General features: G+C 36.9%; 1 protein-coding gene across 1 annotated transcript in view; it reads left to right on the forward strand.

The window, feature by feature from the left end:
- Positions 1-2,982: 2,982 nt before the first annotated feature.
- zgc:113232 (uncharacterized protein LOC541546 homolog) overlaps positions 2,983-19,375 on the forward strand; it is a 17,611-nt gene continuing 1,218 nt past the window's right edge. Inside the window, exons 1-25 of the mRNA XM_051865768.1 lie at positions 2,983-3,925; positions 6,715-6,799; positions 6,905-6,973; positions 7,862-8,136; positions 8,224-8,277; positions 8,362-8,415; positions 8,537-8,590; positions 8,698-8,751; positions 9,892-9,945; positions 10,197-10,250; positions 13,500-13,553; positions 13,675-13,728; positions 13,821-13,865; positions 14,097-14,150; positions 14,274-14,327; positions 14,529-14,582; positions 15,269-15,340; positions 15,937-15,972; positions 16,112-16,156; positions 16,248-16,280; positions 16,990-17,136; positions 17,245-17,421; positions 17,510-17,600; positions 17,691-17,768; positions 19,061-19,375. The exon at positions 19,061-19,375 is cut by the window's right edge and continues 1,218 nt beyond it. Of these exons, the coding sequence (XP_051721728.1) occupies positions 3,905-3,925; positions 6,715-6,799; positions 6,905-6,973; positions 7,862-8,136; positions 8,224-8,277; positions 8,362-8,415; positions 8,537-8,590; positions 8,698-8,751; positions 9,892-9,945; positions 10,197-10,250; positions 13,500-13,553; positions 13,675-13,728; positions 13,821-13,865; positions 14,097-14,150; positions 14,274-14,327; positions 14,529-14,582; positions 15,269-15,340; positions 15,937-15,972; positions 16,112-16,156; positions 16,248-16,280; positions 16,990-17,136; positions 17,245-17,421; positions 17,510-17,600; positions 17,691-17,768; positions 19,061-19,263 (1,971 nt within the window). The 5' untranslated portion in view covers positions 2,983-3,904 and the 3' untranslated portion in view covers positions 19,264-19,375. The remainder of the gene's footprint in view (positions 3,926-6,714; positions 6,800-6,904; positions 6,974-7,861; positions 8,137-8,223; positions 8,278-8,361; positions 8,416-8,536; positions 8,591-8,697; positions 8,752-9,891; positions 9,946-10,196; positions 10,251-13,499; positions 13,554-13,674; positions 13,729-13,820; positions 13,866-14,096; positions 14,151-14,273; positions 14,328-14,528; positions 14,583-15,268; positions 15,341-15,936; positions 15,973-16,111; positions 16,157-16,247; positions 16,281-16,989; positions 17,137-17,244; positions 17,422-17,509; positions 17,601-17,690; positions 17,769-19,060) is intronic.

A 19,375-nucleotide genomic window follows, 5' to 3' on the forward strand; every position in this document is an offset into this window, starting at 1 on the left:
TCTTTAAATAAAACAACATGCAGCATAACATCAGTGTTTCTGGATCATCACTGACTGAAGCACAGGCTCTACTCTCCAGCACAATGGTAACCTCACAAAACTCAGATAACAAACAGAACATTAAACACTAACAGATCTCTCTAGATCTCAGTATCTTCACTTATTACAAACCACTCTGACTTTATTTCTTTCATTCAAAACTTCTTAAGGAGGTGTTGATGTTTTATTAAAAATAATAAAGTTTGAAGTCACCGTTATGGAGGTAAGCACTTGTTTTAGTTCGGCTCCTGACCCATGACATTTTAATTTCAATTTTTCTCCAGTTGTTGTGACTGTGTTTTTAAAGCACATTTGTTACAAGTAAAGTTGCAAGAAAAAAATCTGATCAAATGCGTTTGGTTGCTCATTGTTGATTTCATAATCATTCAGTGATCTCTGAATATCATATTACTCACACAGACATCAAGATTTTGCGTATGAACCTCAACAATGGTAACAACATTTTCAGATAAACAGATTAACTCTGAGCATCACAAAACAAGCTACTAAAGTCACAAAAAAGATTTTTGCTTATTGTCACCATTGTTGAGGTTCATACGCTGATTCATGATGTCTGTGGGAGTCTAAAAGGCACTGCTCAAAACTGAATTTAAAAAAAAAAAAAAAAAAACCCTAACAGCAAACACACTCAGAGTTTAGACTCTGGAGAGGATCAGTGAATCAGGACTGAATCATCATCATCATCAAACAACCAAATTCATCTGATCAGAATTCCTCTTCCAAAAAAAAAAAATTGTTTTTGCTGTAACAAGCATGTTTTATAAACACAGTTAAAGCAGCCAGAGAAAGTCTAATTTTTAAATATCAAGAATCAAGAGCTCATCTAAAGCAAACGCTCACCTCAATAACGGTGACTTCAAACTTTATTATTTTCTATGAAACACCCACGTAGAAGGCGACGTTCTCGGGACCTTGCGCAACGTTGCCTAAAAGTTCTCTAAAGGTGACAAAGATTCCGAACCTTTACAGAACATTAGGGACATTTCTAAAAAATGTCGTCTTTTGGTAATGAAAGTGCTGCAGTTCAAGGTTCCTTATATGACTTTAGGGGGACGTTCCATATTGGTTAATTTTATGGTCACATAAGAACATTACAAAGAGGATATTTGGGACATTAACAGAACGTTCCCACACGGTCCTCTGTTGGTCATTTAATAACGTTCTCGATATGAGTTTAGGGGGACGTTCTATTTTGGTTATTTTATGGTCGCACGAGAACGTAACAAAGAGGACATTTGGGAAGTTAACAGAACGTCCTATAGTAATAGTCCCCTAAACATTCCCAGAACGTCCTGAATGTTCCCTGAAGGTCCACCAAATAACGTCCCCCAATCCTTAAAAGAACTCCACATCGTGACCGTCTCTGAACGTTCTGGGAACGTTACTAGACAACTTTCTTAACATCAGTGGGGATGTTCTGAGAATGTTCTGGGAACGTAAAATTTCTAGCGGGGTAATCTCCCACATAGAAGGCGACGTTCTCGGGATGTTGCGCAACGTTTCCTAAAAGTTCTCTAAAGGTGACGAAAATTCCGAACCTTTACAGAACATTCGGGACGTTCCTAAAATGTTCTCTTTTGGTAATTAAAGTGCTGCAGTTCAAGGTTCCTTATATGACTTTAGGGGAACGTTCCATTTTTGTTATTTTATGGTCACATAACAACGTTACAGTGAGGATATTTGGGACATTAACAGAACGTTCCCACACAGTCCTCTGTAAGAACGTTGTCTAGTAACGTTCCCAGAACGTTCAGAGACGGTCACGATGTGGAGTTCTTTTAAGGGTATTTTAACATTAGAGTTTCTCTGGTTGCTTTAACTCTGTTTCCAAAACACGCTTGTTCCAGCAAAAATTGCAAGAGAAACTCTGATCAGATGAATTTGGTTATTTAATGATGATAATTCAATCATCATGGAGTGTCCTGATTCACTGATCATCTCCAGAATCTAACTTCTGAGAATTTACTGTTAGTTTTGCATTAATTAACATTCAGGTTTTTTTTTTTTTTTAAATTCATAAATTTATTTTATTATACTGATTTTTAAGTAGTGTCTTTTAGACTCACACAGACATCATGAATCAGCGTATGAACCTCAACAATGGTGACAATAAATAAAAATTTATGCATTATCGTAGGACTACAACAACATGAAAAAAAAATAATATTCAAGTTTTAGGAATGTCCCGAATGTTCTGTAAAGGTTCGGAATCTTCGTCACCTTTAGAGAACTTTTAGGCAACGTTGCGCAAGGTCCTGAGAACGTCGCCTTCTATGTGGGATGTTGATTTGAGCATTTGATTTATAATTTGAGCATTTGATTTATGATTTGAGCATTGAATTATAGATTTAATTATGACAGGTTTATACTGGGTTGATAATGAAAATTAAAAATCAAATACAAATTAGTTTTAATTTGATTTTTGATACAGTTTATGCTTCCCCGAATGAGGAAATGAAATTGCATTTGAGCATTTGATTTATCATTTGAGCAGCTGTTTTGAAACTTTGATTTATTATGCTATTTTATCTTTTTAAGCATTTGAATTTTCATTTTAATTTTGTTAGGAAAAAACTTCATAGTTACTTTAAAAAGTAATGCATTAAAGTAATGTGTTGTGTTACTTTTTCTCATCTTGGCTAGGCTGTTTGTTTGTTTTTAGTAAAACAAGTTTTGTTTTTGTCAAATGTAAAGGCCCTTTCACACCAAAAGTGAAATGAATAAGCCTCCGGCTGAAGGAAATGCAAATTCATGCCTGTACAGTAGAGGGCGCAGTTCAAACAGATAAGCCTTTCAGCTGCTGCCATTCTGGAATAGAGAAGAATACGACACAGGAGAAGAATAAATGAGTAAATGTATGCTCACTTTTAGTCTAGAATAACCATCATGTTTACCTACAACGCCTCTGCACTCGCAGTTTCTCTCAACATGGGGACAGGAGAGCTGTCAGTCAGTAAATGGGAAAACAAAGTAACTTGTGTTACTTATTTGAAAAAGTAACTCAGATGTTTTGTTGTAAATTTAAAAGTAATGTGATACTTGTTACTTGAAAAAAGTAACCTGATTACATAACTCACTTTACTTGTAATGCGTTACCTCAACACTGTTGAACGGTAGTATATTATCGGCAGCCTGTATAATCATATGCTAGTCTAAGGTAAGTGATGTAGCTGTATAATTAGGGAGAGATCTACATTTTTACTAAGTTGGATCACATGATCCTCCCATTTGTTTTAATCTGATTTTTATTCAGCCTTTAGCTGTTCATTGGATATTTCCAGCTCCACTTTCTGTTGTTAAGAGAGAGAATAACCACCCGATATGGATTTTGAGAAATCTGTTACATCAATGGCACATTTTTCCAAGGAAGTCAAAAGGTCACTGAAAATCAAAGTCACAGCTTGCAATTCAGGTTTACTGATTATAGTAGTGAACCATGTACAACAAAAATTGAATGTAATGAATTGTAATTAATGTCACAGAGTAAAGAATAGTGATGTCTCTCTGATAGGAATATTATTTTACAGTGCCTTTATTCCTCACTACTCTCTGTGTAGTGGAGGAGTGTGTTTGTTTGGGGAAGGCTCAGGTATTTCTCACCCAGATGAGGAGATTTGGGAGCCTGGGAGATTCTGGTGAGGGACCAGGAGGTCTGTTGGTCTGCCTCAGGACAGGGGAGACCAGCATCGCACACAAGGAGGCAGAATGCTTTGAGGACCACTGCAGCTCCTCATTGAAACAGTGCTCTCTGCGTTCTCTAAAAACCCCTTGACTGAGCTAATCGAAGGGACCAGAGCTCTGTGTCTGTAAAGCACCTGGAAACCTGAGAAGGAGGCTGCTGGCCATGGGAGCCTCCAGGGTGAAGGTAAGATGAGGATGGGTAAATAAAATGTAGGGGGAATTCAGAGATGAATCATACTCATTTGAGATATTCAAAGCAGGAATCAAACAAGCTTTATTTATGCTTATTCAGTTGTTCAGATCATATGCTTTGGCGATATACAGTAGTTTTGTTGTCGGGTTCATACTGGTTGGTTTCAAGGACAGTCTTATTATTGAAAGCAATCAAATTGTGGGTCACTGAGGAGAATTCATTTTCACAATGCTTTCATCTATTTGGACAGTTAATTAGTTTTAAGCTTTTCATTATAATCTATCTTTCAGACATAGTGTGCTTATTTTTTTAGCTAAGACTGTCAAATGGTACCACGTGCATAGAGATATCACAGTCTACAGAAATAGTTTGACGTGCTTTTACGGGTCTTTACGAAATGTAGTTTGTTTTATATTCCTTAATGTGTGCCGTCAACAACCTATTATTTTGGTTATTTGGCCTATCAGACCAGTATAAATCATGTTACATAAATACTCTGATTTTAATACAATTATTTAGTAATTATTTACTACAATTACTTAGTAGTAGTTAAAGACCAGTTTCAGATTTTAAGCTGATGAAAATGTGTACGTATCACCCTTACAGCACCTCACTGTCCCAGAGGGCCTGTGGGTTGGTGAGGAATCCAATGCTTCAGCCCTATGAGCCATTAGCTCTGCTCCATTACTCTTTTAGGTTGTGGAGAACTAGAAAAAATTAGACCAATATGCAAACTGTACAAGATATGGCTTTCTTAGTGTTTCCTTCTATATGTTTCAAGTGTTAAAAAATGTTTCTGGTACTTACGTTGACTGTTAACATGGATATATTTTTCAATGTCAATGCATCTTTTTAAAACTAATGAGCCTTTTTCTTCTTCACCTTCTTTGCAGTTCACTTAAATAGACCTGAAGTGTAACATACATTTCAAAAGAATATTCCATTTAGTCCTTGGGTTAATGTGAGTTCATATGAACAGTGTATGCACTACCATTCAAAAGAAATCATTCTTATAAGCTGATTTGGTGCTCAAGAAACATTTTTATTATTATCAATGTTAAAAACAGTTGTGCTGCTAGTAGACGGTTCAAAAGAACAGCATTTTATAAGGAATATTATAAATATATTTACTGTCAATTTTGGTAAATTTATTTGTGTCCTTGCCGAATAAAAAAAAAATCAACATATTGATACCAAACAAGAAGTTTGTGTATAATAATTATGCTAGAAACATTCCAGTTTTTGCCTGTAACTTAATCCTGTTGGTTATCTGCCATTTAACAAGTGACCTGAAAAAAAGTCAGTTGACTCTTTACATAAGCATTTTGTATTTGTTGGAAAGGTCAAAGGTCACATTCTGTATACTGTATGCCCGGAGATGAGCATGCTGTACTGCTGTCTCACAGACAGAGAAAGAGAGAGATTTTATAGACTATTAAGGGTGAAAAGAAAATGGGCCTTTTAACAGTCTAGTCTGGAATGTGAGAGCAGCATGAGAACTGTGATGCAATGCAGCATTCAGAGGACCTGATTGAAATCACCCATAGACCATCAATTTTATATTTACATACTGTATGTTCTTGGCTGAATATTTTACTCCATAAATTGATATTACTTGAGCATGCAACTGATAAACAAACAAACAATAAATAAATAAATAAAAACTGATACTGACAGGTCTAACACGTGATAAAAATCTAGATATCAATTTGATATCTGTACTTCTCTGTTGTTTTTGAGAGGTGATTTTTAGGGAGTTTTGAACATGTACTCTATTTAACAATGACCACTAGAGGGAGTTATATACTGTATACAACAACATCCTTTGAGCTCTTACTAAAAGGGGGTCACATATCTGTCTCTCAACATGATTTAAATACTATAATTATGTGAAAATAATCAATTACTACTTCTATTAGAAAAAAAAAAAAACATTTTGGCTGTTTATGTGTCTGTTTTAGTTGATAAGTTGGTCTTGAAAAGATTTTTCCTTTTTTTTATTTAAAATCATTCAAGGTTTTTTGTAATTATTATATATATATATAAAATAGAATTTTTTATATACATATAAAAAATCATGTTCCATGACCTCATTGGTGACATTTGAGCTGATCACATGAGGAAGTGTAAAACAGGAAGAAGGGTAATTTAAGCACAAAAAAAAAACACGGCCAGCTTCAGTTACTGCATATATCAATTTGTTCAAGCAAAAGAACAACAAGGAACTGAAGTAATGTAAATTAAAATTACTTTTAGCAAAGTGGAAACACCACTTTGAAAAACCCAGTTTAAGAAAAAAAAAAAAACTTTTGTGAAACCACATCATTAAGGGGAGACCTGGCACAGATGGTAAAATTTTAACTAAAATGACAGATCACTGTTCTATATGTACACAGATCATCGGTATCTGTAATGAATTTTGTGAATCAATTTGTAACACATTTAATAAATTATGTTATTATATTATATGGTAACACTTTATTTAGTGTCCTTGTTACACGTTACATGTAGTTACTGAAGTAATAACTATAAATTATGCATAATTACATGCAACTAACCCTAAACCAAGCCCCAATCCTAACCCTGAAGCCTACAGTAAGTACATGTAGTTAATTATTATTACACAGTTCTTAAATGTGTAATTAAACTGTAATACGGACACCTTAAAATAAAGTGTAACCTATTGTATTAAATTAACTTTAACTGACATATTTAGAGTTGCCACCATGATGTGTTACTGTAACAAATTCCTATGCATTTGTTTGATTTGTTGATGTCAGGTATGGGCTGTGTCACTCAGCTCTGTGTTCCTGTTGTGTGTCCTGCATGCTCAGGCCCAGCAAGATTATTCTGGTTTACAATCAGGTGAGACAACCACATCACCAACATGCTTACATCTGTATAACTATGTATAAATAGCCAATAAAACATTAAAATGGCAGATTATTTTCTCCCTCTTTTACAATCCAGGAGAAGAACACATGTATGAAGGCTCCTTAGTTGATCGATATGATGAACATTCTGGATACCCTCACAGTGGTAAATAAGATGTTACTGTTCATACTACAAAAACAACAACAACAAAAAACCCATAAAGAATCCCCTAAAATGAAACCTCAGTAGTCATGCTGTATCAAGTGAAAGTGACGTGACGTGTAGCCACACACGCAGAGCAGTGGGCAGCCATTTTTGCTGCGCCGCCCGGGGAGTGATTGGGGGGGTTAGGTGCCTTGCTCAAGGGCACCTCAGTTGTGGGTAATGAGAGTGGAAGAGAGTGCTGTTCATTCTCTCCCCCCACCTGCTTTTCCTGCCAGTAATGAGACTCGAACCTTCAGGTTACAAGTCTGACTCTCTAACCATTTGGCCACAACTGCCCCATCCCCTATTTTTATTTTGATATTCACTTTTCATATAAATATAATTGAAATAAAAAATACAAAATAATGTCCTTTTTTTTTTTGGAACAAAATATACTTAGACATTTCATAGATTCTTACATTTATTCACTTATATATATATACATTATACTTATATATACATATACATTTATACTTATATTATATTATATTACATTATATTATGGTAACACTTTGCAATAAGGTCCCATTAGTTTTAATATATGTCATTACCTAACAATAAGCAATACATTTGTTAAATGTTTAAATTAACTTTAAATAAAATTAATTCATGCTTTGGAAGTATTTGTCATTGTTAGTTTATGGTAACTAATTTAATTTACTAATGTTAGCAAAAGAAGCTGTAAAGTGTTTAAATAAAATGAAATTATTTAAATGAAATTAAAAAAAAAAAAATCTATTTTTATACCTTTTAGACTATTAATCACCATTATGTGTTTTATATCAGTATTTCCAGCAGACTGCAGTCAGGAGTAATAGGTGCCTCAGTGTCTTTTATCTGCTTCCTCAGTTGAATATCCTGCAGAGTCCAAACGCAACAATGAAGATGAGCACTCAGCATCTGGCTTCGACCCCTATGCGCCTGCAGCCACCATGGTGACCATGATCACTGAGGAAACATACCCATATGCCACAGTCGTGGATTCTTTTGATTACGCCAAAGAGGATAAAACCTTAATAACACAGGTGCCATATGGAGGAGACGCTGAACTGGGGCAGGAGAGACCCACCGAATGCGACTGTGAAGCAGGAGAGCCGGGATTTGGAGGCTTCGCTGGACCCAAGGTTGATTATTGCCATGCCATCAAATTTGATAGTTTGTTTTCTTTTAAAGTATAATGCGTTCTTCAATTTGATAATGTTTGCTTATAGGGTTCTAGGGGTCTTCAAGGCAAACAGGGGTTTCCTGGGGTCCAAGGAAGGGAGGTAAGAGCAAAAAAATCTGATAATGTTATGTAACATTAAATAACCAATGTAAAAGCAAGCACAAACTGGATGTCATTTTATTAGGGTTACAAAGGAACCAAAGGAGTGAGAGGAAGAGGAGGAGACACCGGCCCTGAGGTGAGTGACATAGGAAACACTTGTTGAATCTGTATCCTGTTCAGAGTACCAGGAGTTTTTCAAAGCATGCAGTTGGGAAAGAAGTGGCTTACCTCAACAGTGTTATTTGCCTTCTGTTTAGGGCGACTCTGGGCCTGATGGAGAGGACGGTGCATCTGGTTTCTCTGGTGCAATTGTGAGCCAAGACTTTTAAAAAACTTTACTATTACCTACATTATTTTGTGTTTAATTGCTAATTCTGGAAGAGTCTCTAATATGTAGTTTTCTTGCTCTTCTTCGTAGGGTCTTCCCGGGATACCAGGGGACCCAGGTGAAACTGGCCTATCTGGAATAAAGGTAATGCACTGTTAAAAGGAATAACTTGAGTTTACTTAGAAAACCTGTGGAAATGCATTGCAAATTTTACAGGCAAATTAGTTAATCATTTTTTAGTTGATAAAGCTTACTACAACTTTAGGTAACTTGTGTATTTGTATAGGTTATAAGAAAACTTTAGGTATACTTGACTTATCTTAGCCACAAGTATTATGCTGACTCCCAGAGTGCATTGCGGCATCTATGAATTAAGAAAATGCCCTGTTTTACAATTTAATTTACCGTCTTTGTTGTCAGTATTAGCACAACAAAGACAGCAAATAAAACTGTTTTGTAATGTTCAGAATCTTATTATCAAAATTAATTTGATTGTTACCATTGTTGTGTTTTGCATTGTCGCAACAAGAGGGGGAATAACCCCATTAATAGTTTCATGTTCAACAACAGTATAATGTCTATGATAATTAACAAGTTAAAAAAAAACTTCTCTTTGAAAGCACAAATAATTGTGGTTTCTTGTAATACCATTACATTAATTAGAAGAGAAGTATCATAAATTAAAAGAAATTCCAAGTGCCCAACAGAAGGGAACACTAATCACCATAATGGTGACTTCAAAAGCCATTTTAGGGAATAAACAATGAAGACAACTTCTGTGATGTTGTCTCAGCATTTTCAGTTGTATTGACAATTTAACAACATTCAAGATGAATTTGGATGTAATGCAACTAAATAGAAAGATAACTGCACTCTGATAACTTGTACTTTTACAAATAAGTTTATATTAACTTGGGTTTTCTAAGTAACAAAAGCATAATATGCAAATAGTACAGATTGCTAGATTTTTACAATTAGGTTACAGTTAAGACATTAAGTAAAGTCAACTAAAAAGTGTTAGTTAGAACATTTGTTAGGTCTCATTTAAAAAAAAAAAACTTCAGGTCATGAGTGGAAAAGAGTGATTCTTAGTTACAGTAGTAGAGCTACTGTGTTATATTCAGTGCAATTTAATATTATAAATATTCAAATCAGACCAATTTAGGTTTGGTTTTTTATTCTTATTATTTTATTTAGTTATTATAGATATTTTTTTATATTATTTAGATATTATGGCTTGCATTCATAATTGTGATTGAAATTAAGTTTGTTTGTGTCATGCAGGGTGATGTCGGAATAGAGGGTCCTCGTGGAGGACTGGGTCTCTCTGGAAAGACTGTGAGCAAAATAGCATTTTCAGTAACACATCATAACCAGGGTTTTCATCCTCACATTACTTTGAATGTTTTTCATTTCAGTCAGTGATGTAGATCACATAGCTGAGATGGTCCAGGCCCCCATCTTATAAATCAAAGCAGCATCTGTGTAGTCGAGCTAATGCATCTTGTTATCATATAATAGATTCCTGACAAAATCCCAGATTTGTCTATGAAATTAATCTGAGATAATATTTTTCTGACTGACTACAGGGTCCTGTTGGCCCAAAAGGTAAATCGGGAAAACCAGGAGGTAAAGGTGTTAAGGTGGGTCACTTTACTCTTTTACAAATGTTATGTGGTGTACTTGCTGAAATGTAGCGACCAGAAGGTGACCAGACGGTTGCTGGTTCAAGGCCTGTAAGAAGCAGGTCAGCATTTTCAATTTTGGATTTAATTATTTTGCTAATATGATCATGATTTCAGCTACCAATAAGAGTACTGAAAGAAAAATGAATAGGAAATTAAAAAGAGCTCTAGAGCAGCGGTGACCAAACTGGGGTACGCGTACTGTATCCACATATCTACATTTTTATCCACATAAGCAGCATGCACATCAGAGCGATCGTTAGGGTGCACTGGCCCGTGCTTGAGGGAGGCCCAACTTGCAAAGTGATCGTAAAGCACTGAGGGGTCCCCCCTCTCCCCCCAAGGGATCTGAACAGAACGAGGAGGACAGCCCCAACCGCTTCCGCTACCTCGCACTGGGTCCAACCCCATGCTTGGGACGACGCTGGTGCTTATGATAGGTTGCATGCAGATTATGCTGCCTTAGCAAATTGTGCTACATTACTGCCATTCTTCGCAATGTACCTTTGTATAAGTGGGGTTTTAGAACTTATGTAGACATAGACTGTGCACAGAGATCGATTTAAGACTCAAACTCTCTTCGATACAGAAACATACCCTATGTGAGTTCTTGTTTCTATAATGTTTATTATTTATTATTATAGAAAATGCATTTTTTCCAAATATCCACACGACTGCAAATGTGAGATTGATTTTTATACAAGTTCAACAAACAAAAAGTTAATATTAAGTGACGTACGTTGTAAACACAGTATTGTCAGTATTGTTTGCCCTGTTTTACAATGAAATAATAGTTCCAATGAAAGTCTGCAACACACAGCAGTGTTTCGTTAGGGACCGAATCTGCGGCTTTGAACAAATGGGGAGAGTCAATGATTCAATGATTCATTTTTAAATACAGACACTTGCTTTGTTATTGAATTTATGAGTGAATGACTCAATGACAGTGACTTGCCGTCTACAGTCAGTCAATCTCATAACATTATTTATGCCATTGCAATTGCATTCCTGCCTCCTCTGAGCAGCATTAAAGAGTGTTTAAATCTATCTAGATGCAGCTTGTGCCACTGCAGTGCGAAGATGGCTTTTGTTGATACTGATTACATTTGATTGAAATTGATTTAGTTTCATTAATTGCTTTATTTATTATATTAATAATTAAAATAATGGAATTTTCAGAATATGACAAAACATGATATATGTAATAGGGTTAGAAAATCTTTGCTTTTTATAAAGGTAAAAAATGCACTTGAAGATCAATTTAAGGGGGCAAATATTGTCCCTTAATTGAAAAGGTGTGACTGCAATCTGGGTGGAAGAGATGGGGTATGCAGAAGGATGTTAAATGCCTCAGGGGTTATGCCACTCTAAAACGTTTGGGAACTACTGCTCTAGGGGGACAGTCAAAAAACTAATGCAAAATGTCTAAGTAAACGTTTACTTTTATATGCTGTTAATAGTCAGAAATTTATGAGAAGTGCTTCCCCATTCTGATTAAAAGTCAGTGTCACAAGTTTCATTTCCCATTGCGTGTGTGGGGGAGTTTTTCTGTTCGGTTTAATTGTCTGTATCTCTCTCTATTTTTGCATTTGATATATCAACTGTGGAACTATATGTGGGTACTAGTTGACATGACATTTCAAGCAAACACAGCAGTGCCGTGCTATCATGCTATAATGGGGTATAAAACTGTGCTTCAACCAGCGGTGGGTTTTAGGTGGGTTTTAGCCTGCCTATCTGTCTATCAGCCCCCCTAAAACTATAATCACCCATCTGAATGATCGGGCTAGTGCTGCTTCCTCAATAAAGTTTATTGTTTTCACGTGTTTTTAAGTCTTGTCAGTTTAAACATTCAAGTGAATTTAAGCCATTCAATAAAAAGACTGTAAAAGAAAACTCTCTTTTGAAAGAAAAGTTCTCTTTCTCAGCGTCTTGTGATTGAAAGCTGCCTCTCAGACAGCACTAGAGTAATGGGTTATCTTTTGCGTCTTCTTGAGCAAATACACACAGATTTATGCCAAAATGCCAATTTTGACAAGTATCCACATAAACACAGTCTTAACTGAACGTAAAGAGATATATTGTATGTGTGTGTCATTATAATGGATCCGTGCATTAGGCGTTAAAGTGACAGTCACATACCTTCTGTTTCAATAATGTTAATCAAACAACAAAAGAAAAAGAGATAATCACTCACTGGGTGGTACTACTCGGCTCGGTTCGGCATGGCACAGCACGGCACGGCACGCTTTACTTTCAGTTTGCTTTTCCACTGCAGTTTAGTACCGCTTCAAAGTGGGGGGCATTATAGACTGATCATGTAGTTGCGCCGCCTTTACTGCCGTGGATCCGCTCCTCATCTACCAACAAGCCTGCACATCGTCTACTGACCACAATACAGCCATTTCTTTTTTCAAGTTGTGTGCGACGGTCATTTAAAGCAAGTCATTTTGCGAACAAATGATACTGCGGTGGGTGTTACTGACTATTTAAATCTAGCGGGTTTGGTGTCTCGTCTTTCAAATCCAATGACGCTGGTAGTGACGATTCTCTCTGACCAATCAGTGACCTGCAGTGTTTACACGTCACATTTAGTATCGGTATGGCACGCTTGGAACCTCAGCCGAGGTGGTACTATTTAAGCGAGCTGTATCATTCCATAAAACAAAACAAAAAACGAAAGAAATAACTTTATTTATTTATTTATTTAGCCAAGGCCAGTGAATTTTCTGTTAGTCAAACAGTAGCCTACATACTGATTTGAAGTGTACTGCAGAAAGACTGGTATCATCAATATATCAATTTAAAATATATTTTATTGACTTAGTACCAATTTAAGTACCAGCTGGCTGGTTTTGACTTACATATATAGTAATATAGTGGTGCCGATTTAAAGAGGCACCATTTAGGCGATGGTCTCTTGCTGCAGATTCTCACTGAGGGCTAAACCCCCCTGAAGATCAAATCCTAGAACCTACACCTGATCCAGTTAATCAAGTTCTTCATAATTATTTGAAAACTAAAATGTATGTTGGAGCAGGTTTGGGACTAAGCTTTTGCAGGACCTCCAGGAACTGAGTTTGGCACCCCTGATCTAAAACATATTAATATTTAATTTAAAAAGTCCCAGTTGAGTCTTGATCTATCCAGACTTGTCTTGAAACTTTAAATAAAAAAGTACTAAGGAATCTCTCCATCTCTCAACAGGGTTCTGTTGGTAAAACAGGAAAACAGGGTCCTGAGGGACGACAGGGACAGAAGGTCGGCACCAAGACTTATGGGCATATCTAATTCATAGACTAGTCATTATTAGTTTGACACACTTTTTACACCTATAATTACTGCTGCTGACTAAACATTCATTTCCTCTTTGCCTCATCAGGGTCAGATGGGAGCACCTGGATTCTCAGGAGACCGTGGAGAGCAGGGTTACTTGGTGAGAAAACACTCATAACCTTTCTCTTTCTTACATTTAAAAAATTCCCTGTAGTAATTTCAATATACCACTATTTTTTATCGTGTTATTAGGGTTATACGGGAGTTCCAGGAGACCGTGGGGTGACAGGACCAAAGGTCAGTTTTATGATGGTTAATAGACAGTAACTAAGAGAGACATTAACACAGTGGAATTCCCCCTTGTCTTGTCTAGTTTCTTTTTTTTTTTAATACTCAGAATGTTTTATTAACAAACACTTCAATTTTGACACAGTTCCAACTAAAAGCTTTTCCTTGAATCAGCACTTGGTGATTGACTTGTGTTATTACAGTAGGCATATTTTTCTTTCCGTCTGCTATCATCTTCAGGGTGCTAAAGGTACAGGTGGCTTGCCAGGAAGTGATGGGGAGCCGGGAGAAGATGTGAGTAGCAAACTGTTACTATTGCAAATGTCATTATGGAGGGAAAAAATAAAAATAAAAACTTTCTGAAGTACTTTGTTTATGAACTAATAATAATAATGATAATAATAATATATTTTCCAGGGTCCTCTGGGTGTACCAGGAGTTGTGGGGGTGCCCGGGCCTTTTGGACCCAAGGTAACAGGAAAAAAAAGAAAAAAAAAAAAATTCAGTTGTAAATAAATAACTTCAAAATTTCATGTTTAAGTCAACGTGCCACTTGCCATTTCTTCATAATTATTTGTGAAATTTACGATGTCAGTTTCTGAGTTAAAAAATTTTTTTTTCCCCAAAAAATTGCAAAAAATTTGTAAATTTCCTTCTTCCTCTTTTCCTCAGGGTTTGAAAGGTGATCGTGGTCTGAGGGGGCCATCTGGAAGAGTAGGAAGTGTGGTAAGATATGATTTTGGCCATTTGTGGCAATATTACACTTCCCTAATATTTCAAATGCTCGTGACACAAACAGAAACCATGTGAAGAAAAAACAAGAGAAGTTAATCTGTTGACTGACATGTGATCTCTTCTAGATCAAAACAAAAGCCACATTATTATTCTGTTGGAAGATACCATATTATTTGTTGGAAGTTGGAAATTACCAAAAATCTAGATTATCTGGTGATATTGGTTTAACAGTAATCCAGAGGGGAAAGTACCTAAGATGTAGGGGATTTACCAGTATTCCAGTCCCGCGACTGAAAGTGAAACTACAGTCAGTCTGTAGGGTTACTAGATTCTATTTTTACCTTCAGCAGTTTCACTACATTTAATCTGCTTCCTGAAACAGCAGTGAAGGTGTGTTTACTTCTCAGGTTATCTGGATTTTCCCTTCAGTTTTTTCCCTAAAAGAATAATGAGACTCTACTATGCTAAGCATAGCATGTAGAGTCTACATTATAAAAGGCAATAAAAGACTACTCATTTGTGTGAAACAAAAACACAAAGCTTCAAGTGGAACTGTAAACATTGTTTAATACTGTGTCTTTTGGAACATCAAGAACATCCACTTGGATTTCTTTCCCTATCAAAAAGAGCAAGCAAGATTGAGATTTTATTTGACTCTCTTTACATTCTCTTCATAGGGTCCACAAGGAGACAGTGGGGATGCAGGAGTTCCGGGAAAACCCGGGCCAAAAGGCTTGCCTGGGCCCACAGTATGTAACTATTTTTAGTTTCTGAATGATTAATCTGCCTGTAATTAAATGCTTAGTTTCACTATTTGTGACCCTGGAACACAAAACCAGTCTTAAGGGTAATTTTTTTGAAATTGAGATATATACATCATCTATTCAAAGCTGAATAAATAAGCTTTCTATTAATGCAATGGTTTGTTAGGATAGGACAGTATTTGGCCGAGATACAACTATTTGAAAATCTGGAATCTGCGGGTGCAAAAAAATCTAAATATTGAGAAAATCGCCTTTAAAGTTGTCCAAATGAAGTCCTTAGCTATGCATATCCACTCACAAAAATATATTTTTTTGATATATTTACGGTAGAAAATTTACAAAATATCTTCATGGAACATGATTTTTGGCATAAAAGAAAAATCGATAATTTTGACCCATACAATGTATCGTTGGCTATTGCTACAAATATACCCGTGCAACTTATGACTGGTTTTGTGGTCCAGGGTCACATTTTTTGCTTTCCAAAGTCTGATTGATGACACATGATTACAACGACACTTAGAACAGGGGCTGTTAGTTTAAAAAATTCCAAAATTATTATCAAATATTCTGATCTACAGGGTGCCAAAGGGGAAACAGGACCAGATGGTGAAAAGGTAATATAAAAAGCATATAATATCAGTATAATATTAGCCACAAACTGTTTATAGGCATTAGATGAAATGATGTCACCATTAAAATGATTTATTTGGAATTAATTATTTATTGATTTTATTGAATTCATGACTCTCTCAGGGGACACAAGGACGAAAAGGAGGGAAAGGTGCTAAAGGAGATAAGGTACCAGCCGTCACAGTTTCTCTTCCTGTTTCCATTACACTAGCCATGGTTTTTATTTTAACCACAATTTCATCATTGTTTTACTTCACAGGGAGATACTGGATCTCGCGGTGACAAAGGCCAGGTTTGTCATCACTGTTGAGTGAAACTATTTTACGTCAGAAACGTGGAACAATGGTTATCCACAAGCTCATGACGTACAAGGATGCAGGTTTGAATCCGGATTACATTGTTTCTCCACAGTATTTTCTCTCAATTTTCACTGTCCTTTTTAATAAAAGTAAAAAAAATCCTGATAATAATAATAATTTAAAAAAATAATAATAATAAAATATATATAATTTTATATAATTGTTGTGATTTTTTTTTTATAAAACAGTAATAGTGTGAAATATTATTACAATATAAAATAAACTTTTTGCAACTATTTTAAAATGTAATTTATTCATGTGGTAGCAGAGCTGAATTTTCAGCATCATTACTTCAGTCTTTAGTGTCAAATGATCCATAAATCATTCTATTATGCTGTTTTGGTGCTCAAGAAACATTTCATATTATTATCAATGTTGAAAACTATGGAGGCCCTAAAGGGGCATGGTGGTCGGAAAAATAAAAAGTCTTGCAAATGTTTTGCGTTCCTGTCATGCATGTTTTCAGGATTATTTGATGAATAGAAAGTTCAAATTAACAAAACTTATTTGAAATCGATTTTTTGTTTGTCACACTTTAAAAACTTTTAGTGTCACTTTAATGTAGTAAAAGAAAAGAAAAAAAAAGTATGAAGTAGATGCTGTTGTTCATCACTTCAAGTAAAAGATTTGTCTTATGTGTAGCGTGGAGTGAAGGGTCGTTTCGGCCGCGACGGGCTTGTTGGTCCTATTGGACCTCCAGGTCTTCCAGGTCCCAGAGGAGATGAAGGACCTAGAGGAGACCTGGGAGGGAAAGGACAGAGTGGGCCGAAAGGAGAGCCAGGTGAACCTGTGCGTATCATCATGATTATTATGAGAAAGAAAGAAACATTGGGTAATTTTGGGAAAGTGTTTAAGCCTGAACACAGAAAACATATTTGTAAAACTCGCTCTTTGCAGGGTCCAGGACTGACGGATGAACAGATATTGCAGCTGTGTCAAGGTGTGGTCACTGCTCAGATCTCCCAGTATGCTGCATCTATACGTGCCAAATGCGTACAGGGCTGTCCGATCAACAACCGTACCCTCATCGGACCCCCAGGTGTCACAGGACCCCCAGGAAGTCCAGGAAGAACAGTAAGCTGATATATGAGTTGCCACAAATCTGTCATATAAAAGCACTCTTATTTCTAAAAAAATAAATAACACACTGCATTTCATTCAGGGTAAAGCAGGAAAGTCAGGTGCTAAAGGAGAAAGAGGCCCTCAAGGCATGAAAGGTGTAGAGGGCCAGGAAGGAGCTCCAGGGGACAGAGGTACTGCACTGACATCACTATTTAAAAGTGTTTTAACTTAACAAAAAAGCAGTTTACGCATACAGATGAACTCTCTGTGTTTTTCTCAAGGTACTAAAGGTCAGAAAGGACAGAGAGGTGATGCTGGCAAAGGTCTTCCAGGGCATGATGGTCACCAAGGCCTCAGAGGTAAGATGTTTTTCTGTCTGCTGTTATTTCAGGGTGTTTTCACACCTGGTTCACTTAGAACAGTGGTTCCCAAACCTGTCCTGGAGGACCCCCAGCACTGCACATTTTGGATGTCTCTCTTATCTAACACACCTGAGTCAACTCATCAGCTCATTAGTAGAAACTGCAAAGACCTGAAGTAGGTGTGTCAGATAAGGGCGACATACAAAATGTGCAGTGCTGGGGGTCCTTCAGGACAGGTTTGGGAACCACTGACTTAGAAGGTTTGTTTTGGAAAATGGAGTTTTCACCCTTAGCTTAGTTCATTTCGGATTATATGAACATGCTTGGATCTGCACCAAATTAGTCGGGTTGGGATCACCTTGTTCAGACGATCTCAGAACTATTATTGTGGATTGAAGTGTGATTACCGTGTTCATATAAAACTAAACAAACTGGGGGGCTAAGAAAGCAATCTGACCGGACAGACCAATGTATATACAGTGATAAGCCGAAACATTATGACCAACTCACAGGTGAAGCCATGTCAAGGTTAAGGTCTTGGCTGATTAGATGGTAAGTGAACAATCAGTTCTCGTAGTCAGTGTGTTGGAAAATGACCCGAGAGACTGAAAATGACCTGTCGGAACTGGACAAGATGTGGGAAGATGACAACTGGTGGAGGGAGTGTGATGCTCTGGGCAATCTTCTGCAGGGAAACCCTGGGTCTGGCCATTCATGTGGACATCATTTTTGATACTTGCCACCTACTTAAATGTTGCAAACTAGGTACACTCCTTCATGGCAATGGTATTCCCTGATGGCATTGGCCTCTTTCAGCAGGATAATGATAATGATAATGTTTGAGGAAAATGAGATCAAGCTGTTGTGCTGGCTTCCAAATTCCCCAGATCTCAGTCTGATTGAGATTGAGGATCTCAGTCAGATTGAGAGTACGATGTGCTGAAGAAACAAGTCCAATCAACTGCAGCTCCACCTCACAATTTACGGGACTTGAAGGATCTGCTGCTAGTGTCTTGGGGCCAGATACCACACACCGCACATGGAGGACCAACAGCATATTAAACATGTGGTCATAATTTTTTGGCTCATTGGTGTATGTATGCTTTGGTACTCTTTGAAATGTTGGCTTGTAAAAGTGAACCGAACCAAGAAGTAAATGCAACATTGTTTCTTAAATTGTTACAAAGCAAACGACCTGCAGGTCTGAACCTACAGCACCCTCAATAATGGTGGACTGGATGTAGTTTATGTTTATGTAGTAACTTTATACAGTGTATTTTTTCAAACAGGACTGCCAGGCCATCCAGCAGAACCTAAAGATGGCCTTGAGGGGCCACAAGGACCTCGTGGGTTTCCTGGGCCTGTGGGTCAGCCTGGAATGGCTGGTGATGCAGGAATACCTGGCGTGTGCGAGGCGCGAGACTGCAGCATTCATGCACCTGTAATGCGCAAAGAGATGGGATTGGTCAAAGGCCCCCTCAGCCAGGCCTGATAACAGGATAGATTGTGATTGACCTGGGACAGAAGGGCCTTTCCAGCAGAGACCATGGGTGCCATGGGTGCCTTTCTGCACCCAACCATGCTGTTGGATGCAGACTGGATTC

Source organism: Ctenopharyngodon idella, chromosome 16, assembly GCF_019924925.1.
Source record: "Ctenopharyngodon idella isolate HZGC_01 chromosome 16, HZGC01, whole genome shotgun sequence".
NCBI classification, from domain to species: Eukaryota; Metazoa; Chordata; class Actinopteri; order Cypriniformes; family Xenocyprididae; genus Ctenopharyngodon; species Ctenopharyngodon idella.